The 12370-nt window shown below is 51.3% G+C and overlaps 1 protein-coding gene across 1 annotated transcript in view; it reads right to left on the reverse strand.

Annotated features, from left to right (window-relative positions):
• Positions 1 to 11881: 11881 nt before the first annotated feature.
• The window catches only part of LOC106606938 (glycine receptor subunit beta), a 5383-nt gene continuing 4894 nt past the window's right edge, over positions 11882 to 12370 (reverse strand). Inside the window, exon 5 of the mRNA XM_082972308.1 lies at positions 11882 to 12182. Within this exon, the coding sequence (XP_082828434.1) occupies positions 11886 to 12182 (297 nt within the window). The 3' untranslated portion in view covers positions 11882 to 11885. The remainder of the gene's footprint in view (positions 12183 to 12370) is intronic.

Genomic DNA, 12370 nt, shown 5'->3' on the forward strand with positions numbered 1-12370 from the left:
GAGGGTTATGGTTAGGTCTGGTACTCTACAGGGTTGTCTCCTGGTCTAGAGGGTTATGGTTAGGTCTGGTACTCTACAGGGTTGTCTCCTCCTGGTCTAGAGGGTTATGGTTAGGTCTGGTACTCTACAGGGTTGTCTCCTCCTGGTCTAGAGGGTTATGGTTAGGTCTGGTACTCTACAGGGTTGTCTCCTCCTGGTCTAGAGGGTTATGGTTAGGTCTGGTACTCTACAGGGTTGTCTCCTGGTCTAGAGGGTTATGGTTAGGTCTGGTACTCTACAGGGTTGTCTCCTGGTCTAGAGGGTTATGGTTAGGTCTGGTACTCTACAGGGTTGTCTCCTCCTGGTCTAGAGGGTTATGGTTAGGTCTGGTACACTACAGGGTTGTCTCCTCCTGGTCTAGAGGGTTATGGTTAGGTCTGGTACTCTACAGGGTTGTCTCCTGGTCTAGAGGGTTATGGTTAGGTCTGGTACTCTACAGAGTTGTCTCCTGGTCTAGAGGGTTATGGTTAGGTCTGGTACTCTACAGGGTTGTCTCCTGGTCTAGAGGGTTGTGGTTAGGTCTGGTACTCTACAGGGTTATCTCCTGGTCTAGAGGGTTATGGTTAGGTCTGGTACTCTACAGGGTTGTCTCCTGGTCTAGAGGGTTATGGTTAGGTCTGGTACTCTACAGGGTTGTCTCCTGGTCTAGAGGGTTATGGTTAGGTCTGGTACTCTACAGGGTTGTCTCCTCCTGGTCTAGAGGGTTATGGTTAGGTCTGGTACTCTACAGGGTTGTCTCCTGGTCTAGAGGGTTATGGTTAGGTCTGGTACTCTACAGGGTTGTCTCCTCCTGGTCTAGAGGGTTATGGTTAGGTCTGGTACTCTACAGGGTTGTCTCCTGGTCTAGAGGGTTATGGTTAGGTCTGGTACTCTACAGGGTTGTCTCCTGGTCTAGAGGGTTATGGTTAGGTCTGGTACTCTACAGGGTTGTTTCCTCCTGGTCTAGAGGGTTATGGTTAGGTCTGGTGCTCTACAGGGTTGTCTCCTGGTCTAGAGGGTTATGGTTAGGTCTGGTACTCTACAGGGTTGTCTCCTCCTGGTCTAGAGGGTTATGGTTAGGTCTGGTACTCTACAGGGTTATCTCCTCCTGGTCTAGAGGGTTATGGTTAGGTCTGGTACTCTACAGGGTTGTCTCCTCCTGGTCTAGAGGGTTATGGTTAGGTCTGGTACTCTACAGGGTTGTCTCCTCCTGGTCTAGAGGGTTATGGTTAGGTCTGGTACTCTACAGGGTTGTCTCCTCCTGGTCTAGAGGGTTATGGTTAGGTCTGGTACTCTACAGGGTTGTCTCCTGGTCTAGAGGGTTATGGTTAGGTCTGGTACTCTACAGGGTTGTCTCCTCCTGGTCTAGAGGGTTATGGTTAGGTCTGGTACTCTACAGGGTTGTCTCCTGGTCTAGAGGGTTATGGTTAGGTCTGGTACTCTACAGGGTTATCTCCTCCTGGTCTAGAGGGTTATGGTTAGGTCTGGTACTCTACAGGGTTATCTCCTCCTGGTCTAGAGGGTTATGGTTAGGTCTTGTACTCTACAGGGTTGTCTCCTGGTCTAGAGGGTTATGGTTAGGTCTGGTACTCTACAGGGTTGTCTCCTCCTGGTCTAGAGGGTTATGGTTAGGTCTGGTACTCTACAGGGTTGTCTCCTCCTGGTCTAGAGGGTTATGGTTAGGTCTGGTACTCTACAGGGTTGTCTCCTCCTGGTCTAGAGGGTTATGGTTAGGTCTGGTACTCTACAGGGTTGTTCTCCTCCTGGTCTAGAGGGTTATGGTTAGGTCTGGTACTCTACAGGGTTGTCTCCTGGTCTAGAGGGTTATGGTTAGGTCTGGTACTCTACAGGGTTGTCTCCTCCTGGTCTAGAGGGTTATGGTTAGGTCTGGTACTCTACAGGGTTGTCTCCTCCTGGTCTAGAGGGTTATGGTTAGGTCTGGTACTCTACAGGGTTGTCTCCTCCTGGTCTAGAGGGTTATGGTTAGGTCTGGTACTCTACAGGGTTGTCTCCTCCTGGTCTAGAGGGTTATGGTTAGGTCTGGTACTCTACAGGGTTGTCTCCTGGTCTAGAGGGTTATGGTTAGGTCTGGTACTCTACAGGGTTGTCTCCTCCTGGTCTAGAGGGTTATGGTTAGGTCTGGTACTCTACAGGGTTGTCTCCTCCTGGTCTAGAGGGTTATGGTTAGGTCTGGTACTCTACAGGGTTGTCTCCTCCTGGTCTAGAGGGTTATGGTTAGGTCTGGTACTCTACAGGGTTGTCTCCTGGTCTAGAGGGTTATGGTTAGGTCTGGTACTCTACAGGGTTGTCTCCTCCTGGTCTAGAGGGTTATGGTTAGGTCTGGTACTCTACAGGGTTATCTCCTCCTGGTCTAGAGGGTTATGGTTAGGTCTGGTACTCTACAGGGTTGTCTCCTGGTCTAGAGGGTTATGGTTAGGTCTGGTACTCTACAGGGTTGTCTCCTCCTGGTCTAGAGGGTTATGGTTAGGTCTGGTACTCTACAGGGTTGTCTCCTGGTCTAGAGGGTTATGGTTAGGTCTGGTACTCTACAGGGTTGTCTCCTCCTGGTCTAGAGGGTTATGGTTAGGTCTGGTACTCTACAGGGTTGTCTCCTCCTGGTCTAGAGGGTTATGGTTAGGTCTGGTACTCTACAGGGTTGTCTCCTCCTGGTCTAGAGGGTTATGGTTAGGTCTGGTACTCTACAGGGTTGTCTCCTGGTCTAGAGGGTTATGGTTAGGTCTGGTACTCTACAGGGTTGTCTCCTGGTCTAGAGGGTTATGGTTAGGTCTGGTACTCTACAGGGTTGTCTCCTCCTGGTCTAGAGGGTTATGGTTAGGTCTGGTACTCTACAGGGTTGTCTCCTGGTCTAGAGGGTTATGGTTAGGTCTGGTACTCTACAGGGTTATCTCCTCCTGGTCTAGAGGGTTATGGTTAGGTCTGGTACTCTACAGGGTTGTCTCCTCCTGGTCTAGAGGGTTATGGTTAGGTCTGGTACTCTACAGGGTTGTCTCCTGGTCTAGAGGGTTATGGTTAGGTCTGGTACTCTACAGGGTTGTCTCCTCCTGGTCTAGAGGGTTATGGTTAGGTCTGGTACTCTACAGGGTTGTCTCCTCCTGGTCTAGAGGGTTATGGTTAGGTCTGGTACTCTACAGGGTTGTCTCCTCCTGGTCTAGAGGGTTATGGTTAGGTCTGGTACTCTACAGGGTTGTCTCCTCCTGGTCTAGAGGGTTATGGTTAGGTCTGGTACTCTACAGGGTTGTCTCCTCCTGGTCTAGAGGGTTATGGTTAGGTCTGGTACTCTACAGGGTTGTCTCCTCCTGGTCTAGAGGGTTATGGTTAGGTCTGGTACTCTACAGGGTTGTCTCCTCCTGGTCTAGAGGGTTATGGTTAGGTCTGGTACTCTACAGGGTTGTCTCCTGGTCTAGAGGGTTATGGTTAGGTCTGGTACTCTACAGGGTTGTCTCCTGGTCTAGAGGGTTATGGTTAGGTCTGGTACTCTACAGGGTTATCTCCTCCTGGTCTAGAGGGTTATGGTTAGGTCCGGTACTCTACAGGGTTGTTTCCTCCTGGTCTAGAGGGTTATGGTTAGGTCTGGTACTCTACAGGGTTGTCTCCTCCTGGTCTAGAGGGTTATGGTTAGGTCTGGTACTCTACAGGGTTGTCTCCTCCTGGTCTAGAGGGTTATGGTTAGGTCTGGTACTCTACAGGGTTGTCTCCTCCTGGTCTAGAGGGTTATGGTTAGGTCTGGTACTCTACAGGGTTGTCTCCTCCTGGTCTAGAGGGTTATGGTTAGGTCTGGTACTCTACAGGGTTGTCTCCTCCTGGTCTAGAGGGTTATGGTTAGGTCTGGTACTCGACAAAGAGCTCTAGAGAGACAGAGAGCTTTGTCATCTGGGTTTTTATTGGTTCTTTCGGGATCAGGCAGTTGATTTTCTGAGACATTTACATCATACAGCATCATTTACATTAATATAGATCAAATAACATAATTTACACTAATATATATAATCTAACAACATTAGATATATCATGTTGCATATACACAGGGCCAATCTAAAATGGCACCAAATTCCTCTACAGAGCCCTGTTCCCTTCATAGTGCACTACTGTAGACCAGAGCCCTGTTCCCTTCATAGTGCACTACTGTAGACCAGAGCCCTGTTCCCTTCATAGTGCACTACTGTAGACCAGAGCCCTGTTCCCTTCATAGTGCACTACTTTAGACCAGAGCCCTGTTCCCTTCATAGTGCACTACTTTAGACCAGAGCCCTGTTCCCTTCATCGTGCACTACTTTAGACCAGAGCCCTGTTCCCTTCATAGTGCACTACTTTAGACCAGAGCCCTGTTCCCTTCATAGTGCACTACTTTAGACCAGAGCCCTGTTCCCTTCCTAGTGCACTACTTTAGACCAGATGTATTAGACAGCTTTGGGAGACTTTGGCCCAAAGTAATTGACTATAGTGTTGGAATAGTGGTCACTAGAGGGCATCTGCTCCTCATTCACTCAGCCTACTGAGTCCACTGGTCCCACTCACACATAACTACCATACGCCTTGACCTCTTTCTCCCCTCTCTCTCCATAACTACCATACGCCTTGACCTCTTTCTCCCCTCTCTCTCCATAACTACCATACACCTTGACCTCTTTCTCCCCTCTCTCTCCATAACTACCATACGCCTTGACCTCTTTCTCCCCTCTCTCTCCAAAACTACCATACGCCTTGACCTCTTTCTCCCCTCTCTCTCCATAACTACCATACGCCTTGACCTCTTTCTCCCCTCTCTCTCCATAACTACCCTACGCCTTGACCTCTTTATCCCATCTCTCTCCATAACTACCATACGCCTTGACCTCTTTCTCCCATCTCTCTCCATAACTACCCTACGCCTTGACCTCTTTCTCCCCTCTCTCTCCATAACTACCATACGCCTTGACCTCTTTCTCCCCTCTCTCTCCATAACTACCATACGCCTTGACCTCTTTCTCCCCTCTCTCTCCATAACTACCATACGCCTTGACCTCTTTCTCCCCTCTCTCTCCATAACTACCATACGCCTTGACCTCTTTCTCCCATCTCTCTCCATAACTACCATACGCCTTGACCTCATTCTCCCCTCTCTCTCCATAACTACCATACGCCTTGACCTCTTTCTCCCCTCTCTCTCCATAACTACCCTACGCCTTGACCTCTTTATCCCATCTCTCTCCATAACTACCATACGCCTTGACCTCTTTATCCCATCTCTCTCCATAACTACCATACACCTTGACCTCTTTATCCCCTCTCTCTCCATAACTACCATACACCTTGACCTCTTTCTCCCCTCTCTCCATAACTACCATACACCTTGACCTCTTTCTCCCATCTCTCTCCATAACTACCATACGCCTTGACCTCTTTCTCCCATCTCTCTCCATAACTACCATACGCCTTGACCTCTTTCTCCCCTCTCTCTCCATAACTACCATACACCTTGACCTCTTTCTCCCATCTCTCTCCATAACTACCATACACCTTGACCTCTTTATCCCATCTCTCTCCATAACTACCCTACGCCTTGACCTCTTTCTCCCCTCTCTCTCCATAACTACCATACGCCTTGACCTCTTTCTCCCCTCTCTCTCCAGAACTACCATACGCCTTGACCTCTTTCTCCCCTCTCTCTCCATAACTACCATACGCCTTGACCTCTTTCTCCCCTCTCTCTCCATAACTACCATACGCCTTGACCTCGTTCTCCCCTCTCTCTCCATAACTACCCTACGCCTTGACCTCGTTCTCCCCTCTCTCTCCATAACTACCCTACGCCTTGACCTCTTTCTCCCCTCTCTCTCCATAACTACCATACACCTTGACCTCTTTCTCCCCTCTCTCTCCATAACTACCATACGCCTTGACCTCTTTCTCCCATCTCTCTCCATAACTACCATACACCTTGACCTCTTTCTCCCCTCTCTCTCCATAACTACCATACGCCTTGACCTCTTTCTCCCATCTCTCTCCATAACTACCATACGCCTTGACCTCTTTCTCCCATCTCTCTCCATAACTACCATACGCCTTGACCTCTTTCTCCCATCTCTCTCCATAACTACCATACGCCTTGACCTCTTTCTCCCCTCTCTCTCCATAACTACCATACACCTTGACCTCTTTCTCCCCTCTCTCTCCATAACTACCATACGCCTTGACCTCTTTCTCCCCTCTCTCTCCATAACTACCATACGCCTTGACCTCTTTCTCCCCTCTCTCTCCATAACTACCCTACGCCTTGACCTCTTTCTCCCCTCTCTCTCCATAACTACCCTACACCTTGACCTCGTTCTCCCCTCTTGCTCCATAACTACCATACGCTTTGACTTCTTTCTCCCCTCTCACTCCAGATAAAATCCTGCGATTAGTGATGTCCGTCCGCCCGACAACCTGCCCACTCAACCCCTCCTCACTTCTCCACACCATCTCTGGAGACCTTCTTACTTCCCTCATCAACTCATCCCCATTCCCTTCTCCACACCATCTCTGGAGACCTTCTCACTTCCTTCATCAACTCATCTCTGGAGACCTTCTCCCATTCCTCACTTCCCTCACCAACTCATCCCTGACAACTGACTTCAAGATGGCCCGAGTCGCTTCCATCCTCAAGAAACCAACACTGGACCCATATAGACTGTTATATTCATTTATAGATGATATATATTCCCATGTTAACATGCTATATATACTGTTGTATAGTTTATATATATATCTCTATGTTAACATGCTATATATACTGTTGTATTCATTGTGGCGTACAGCAGGTCAGCCACCAGGGGGAGACTCGTCGAGGCCTGGTGACAGACAGAGTGTACGTCACGAGGCGATGGCTCCATTGGCTGGACATGCCAGATCTCGACGGGCTCTCCGTCCAGGACTAATTGGGGCTGATTGGGAGTTGGTGAGTAATCAAGGGCTGATTGCTCACCAGCTGTGCAAGGCCCATAAAGCTGCCAGAAGGGCAGAAGGGCACGACACGGAAGCTCTATTGGACTCCGGAAGTATGGTTACCCTCGTAACCATGTGCCTGCTGAACCAGGAGACCGAACGTGGTAGGGAGATGTCAATTTCCTGTGTTCATGGGGACACAAAGCGGTATCCAACCATACGGGCCAACATTGTGACGCCCCAAAGGAGCTGCCAGATGATGGTGGGTGCAGTACCAGAGTTGCCGGTACCTCTCCTAGTGGGATGAGATTGTCCGCTGTTTGCGGCCCTGTGGGGGCACGAGCTGAGGAAGAAGGTACGAGCTGGCCGAAGACAAGAGCGAGGATGACCCATCGCCTGTGCGGCCCGGAAGCAAACGGTTGACCAACCTGTATCTACGGGTCCGGAGCTGGAGTCGGAGGGGGTGCTGGAACCTGACCCCACTGGGGAACCACGGGAGGAAGAGCCCAGCCTCCCCCTCCTCGATTTCGAGGGGCCAGTCTGGGGGCCAACTGAGGGGACAATTCGGGACGGTCCAGTGGGAGGATACTAACTTCAAAGCCGCCGCAGCCCAAGTGATAACGGTGGATGGACAGCTACTTCCAGGGGTGAGTGACTGGCGATACCCCCATTTCCAAATCAAGAATAACCTTTTGTGTCAGGTGTCGCACCAACAGGGGAAACTTCAAGAGATATTGTTGCTACCCTGACGGTACGTGGGAACCGTTCTTCAGCTGGTCCACCTGTTGGGGGCGCACCTGGGAATGGAGAAGACCCGGGAACGGATCGCCACCGGTTCCACTGGTCCGGGATAAGGAGGGCCGTGGAAGACAACTGTCGCAGTTGCCCGGAGTGCCAAAGGCACACTTCCGAAACCCACTGGTCCCCCTACCGATCATCGGGGTGCCCTTGGACGCATCGCAATGGACATAGTGGGACCCCTGGTAAAAACAGCACGAGGACACTGGTACATCCTGATAATAGTAGACTTTGCCACCCGGTATCCCGAGGCCATTACCCTACAGGCGGCGGTATCCAAGGGAATCGCCTGGGAGCTGTTCCACCTCTTTAGCCGGGTGGGCATCCCAAACAAGATCCTGACAGACCAAGGTACTGAGTTTATGTCCCGCCTAATAAAAGAGTTGTGTGCCCTCCTGCAGATCAAGCAGATCCAGACCTCTGTCTTTCACCCGCAGACGGATGGGCTCGTCGAGCGCTGCAATAAAACGCTCAAACAAATGCTGCGGAAGGTCATCGAGCAGGATGGGAAGAACTGGGACCAGCTACCACCCCACCTAATGTTCTCAATCCGAGAGGTACCCCAGTCCTCCACTGGGTTTTCCCCGTTTGAACTCCTCTACGGGAGGAGGCCAAACAGACCTACTGGACCTCGCCAAGGAGGTGTGGGAAGCCCAACCGACCTCATTACGCAGCGTGGTAGAGCACGTGGAGACGATGAGGGAGCGGATGACAGCCATATGGCCAGTCGTGAGGGAACATATGGGGAAGGCCCAATGCGCCCAAGCCTACAGTCGGGGAGCCCAGTCCCGAGAATTCCAGGTGGGAGACAGGGTGTCTTGACAGGGTGGTCTTGAGCCCCACGGCTGAAAGTAAGTTCTTGGCAACATGGCACGGGCCATACGAGGTGATCGAGAAGCTGGCACCTGTCAATTACCGTGTATGGCAGCCGGGGAGATGGAAAGCCCAACAGATTTATCACGTGAACCTGTTGAAGAAATGGTACGAGAGGGCAGCCTTGGCCGTGTTATGGTCGGGACCCAGGACGCCAACGGTACCAGTGGTGGTCCCGAGCAATGGGGACCTCGACCCGGCCCAGAAGCAAGAGCTCAGGGAGCTCGTCGATCGGAACACGCCGGTGTTCTCCGAGAAGCCGGGCCACACGACCCTCATTGAACACCACATCCGTACCCGTCCTGGGGAAACGGTACGAAAGAGGCCATATCGGATTCCGGAGGCCCGAAGGAAGGCCGTGACACAGGAGGTGGAGGCTATGCTGAGGATGGGGGTCGTTGAAGAGTCCATGGTACAGCCCAATCGTGTTGGTGCCCAAACCGGACAGGAGCCTGTGCTTCTGTAACGATTTCCGGGGGGTGAACGACATCAGCTTGTTCGAAGCCTACCCCATGCCGAGGGTGGACGAACTCATCGACCGATTGGGAAAGGCCCGGTACATCAGCACACTTGACCCGACCAAAGGTTATTGGCAGGTACCGTTGACAGCCTCCTCCCGAGATAAGATGCTGTTTTCGACAACAGACGGACTATATCAGTACCGGGTGCTCCCGTTCGGTCTCCACGGAGCCCCACCCACATTCCAGCGCCTGATGGACAAAGTACTTCGACCCCACCAGCAGTACGCAGCGGCCTATTTGGATGATATCATCATCCACAGCCAAGGTTGGGAAGAGCACCTGACGTGCCCCCAGGCGGTGCTGGACGCGCTCAGGCAAGCTGGGTTGACAGTGAATCCCAAAAAATGCAAACTAGGGTTCGAGGAGGTGGAGTACATGGGTTATTTGATCGGACTGGGGAACGTCAAGCCCCAGGAGAGGAAGGTTCATGCGGTACGCGACTGGCCTGTTCCACGCACCAAGACACAGGTCAAATCCTTCCTGGGACTGGAAGGATACTATAGCCGATTTATCCCCAACTTTGCGGCTATAGCTTCCCCCTTCACTGATCTAACCAGGGCCCGCCTCCCGAAAACAGTGAAATGGACGGACGAGACAGAAGCAGCGTTCAGGCGCCTGAAGAAAGCGCTGTTAGGTATCCACTTCACCCTGGTCACTGACCATGCTCCCCTGGTCTGGATAGCCAGGGGAAGGGAGACAAACGATTGGGTCACCAGGTGTTTCTTGTCCCTTCAACGCTTTTCTTTTTCTGTTGTGCACAGGTCAGGGGCGAAGCATGGAAATGCAGATGCCCTATCGAGAAGGGAGACCTACGTCACACTGATGACAGCCCCCTCCCCGACAGAGCTAAGGTGGGGGTGTGTGGCGTACAGCAGGTCAGCCACCAGGGGGAGACTCGTCGAGGCCTGCTGACAGACAGAGTGTACATCACAAGGCGATGGCTCCATCTGCTGGACGTGCCAGGTCTCGACGGGCTCTCCGCCCAGGACTAATTGGGGCTGATTGGGAGTTGGTGAGTAATCAAGGGCTGGTTGTTCACCAGCTGTACAAGTCCCATAAAGCTGCCAGAATGGCAGCACACAGGAAGAGAGTGGGGGAAGAAAGGACTCCTGTATAGTTGGGGACGGTTACAGAGGTAACAGGAGGGAGTTGAGTTTTTCATCCCCACAGGATACAGCAAGACCCGGAGCCCAGAAGACGGTATCCCGGAGAGGGTCTCTTGGGAAGACCCATTCTTTTCTTTTTGAACTATTATTTTAATAAACACCTTTGAAACTGAGCTAATCCTTCTCTGTCCGTGTCTGATCTGTGTAAACGTTTTGACCCAACCCCTTGGTCTGCCACATCATGTATAGATGATACTGTATATATCCCTATGTTAACATGCTATATATACTGTTGTATAGATTATATATATCCCTATGTTAACATGCTATATATACACCATTATATTCATGTATAGATGAAAAACACTCACCGGCCAGTTTATTGGGTCCACCCCCCATTTCACAAAAATGGATGACAGACAGTGAGTAGCGTGGCTGTGGCTTGCTATATAAAGCAGGCATCGAGGCATTCAGTTACTGTTCGACTGAATGTTAGAATGGGCAAAACTATGTGCCAAGCGCTCCAAATTCAGTATCTCAGAAAACAGCTCGTTGATGAGAGAGGTCCAAGGAGAATCTGTCTGCCTGCCTGACTATCTGCCTGCCCCTCCGTCTGTCTGCCTGCCCATCCGTCTGTCTGCCTGCCCGTCCGTCTGTCTGTAGTCTGCTATAGAAACATGCGGTTAATACATAGAGGAAGCCAAGCCATACATGATGAATGTCTATCTGCCTGCCCCGTCTACCTGCCTGCCTCTTTTAATTTGACATTTTTTTCCACCCTTTTTCTCCCCAATTTTGTGGTATCCAATTGGTAGTTACGGTCTTGTCTCATCGCTGCAACTCCCGTACGGACTCAGGAGAGGCGAAGGTCGAGAGCCGTGCGTCCTCCGAAACACACCCCAACCAAGCCGCACTGCTTCTTGGCACAACGCCCACTTAACCCGGAAAGCCAGCCGCACCAATGTGTCGGAGGAAACACTGTACACCTGGCGACCATGTCAGCGTGCACTGCGCCCAGGAGTCGCTAGTGCGCGATGGAACAAGAACATCCCTGCTGGCCAAACCCTCCCCTAACCCAGACGACGCTGGGCCAATTGTACGCCGCCCCATGGGTCTCCCGGTCGCAGCCAGCTGCAATAGAGACTGGACTTCAACCCAGAATCTCTAGTGGCACAGCCTTAGACTACTGCGCCACTCTGGAGGCCTGTCTGTGTTTCTCTGTCTGCCTGCCTGTCTGTCTGCATGTCTGCCTGCCTGCCTGCCTGTCTGTCTGCCTGCCTGTAGTCTGCTATATAAACATGCGGTTAGTACATAGAGGAAGCCAAGCCATATAGAATTAGTTCTAATCTAAGATCACTTCTACATGTTGGGGTATCTGAGTCTGGGAAACCAACCTCTTCAATGTAGGATTGGGCAAGGGGTCAGGGGTCAGGGGTCAGGGATTACAGGTCAGATAAAGTAGTAAATGATGTTATTATAAAAGATGGGAATACCAACTGACATTCTCAGATATTAGCACACACAGATATCCTCCCTCCCTCCCTCTCTCCCTCTCTCCTGCCCTCCTCTCTCCCTCTCTCCCTCTCTCCCTCCCTCCCTCCCTCTCTCCCTCTCTCCCTCCCTCCCTCCCTCCCTCCCTCCCTACCTACAAGTAGACAGACCAGTATATGACGTTGAAGAAGAGGAAACTGAAGGGGAACAGAGCGCGTGCGTACAGGTCGATGCGTTTGGCTGCAGCGGGGATGACAGGTTTAGGGGGCGGGGCCTTCTTGTTGTTCTTGGCCTGTGATTTGCCGGTTGCCCCGGTAACCTCAATGGGCTTGCCGTAGCAGTCAAAGTTAGAAAGCTCAAAGTCTCTGGGGAGAGATCCCACGATGCTGAAGTCATTAGAGCGGAGGTCTGACTTAGATGTACACACCTTCTTACAGCGGGTCTCCACCACCTACAGACACAGACAGAGACACACCAGTAATGTTAGGACAGCAGTAAAAGAGAGATGTGTAGGAAGTAAATGATCAGGAGAGAGAGAGAGAGAGAGAGATACAGAGAGAGAGTTACAGAGAAAGCAATGTTGGGAACATCCTTAAAATTTTATTGTACATTTCCTCAGTGAAAACAATGTAATGAGCA

The sequence above is a fragment of the Salmo salar genome, unplaced genomic scaffold (assembly GCF_965601325.2).
Source record: "Salmo salar unplaced genomic scaffold, fSalSal1 ptg000645l, whole genome shotgun sequence".
Classification (NCBI taxonomy): Eukaryota; Metazoa; Chordata; class Actinopteri; order Salmoniformes; family Salmonidae; genus Salmo; species Salmo salar.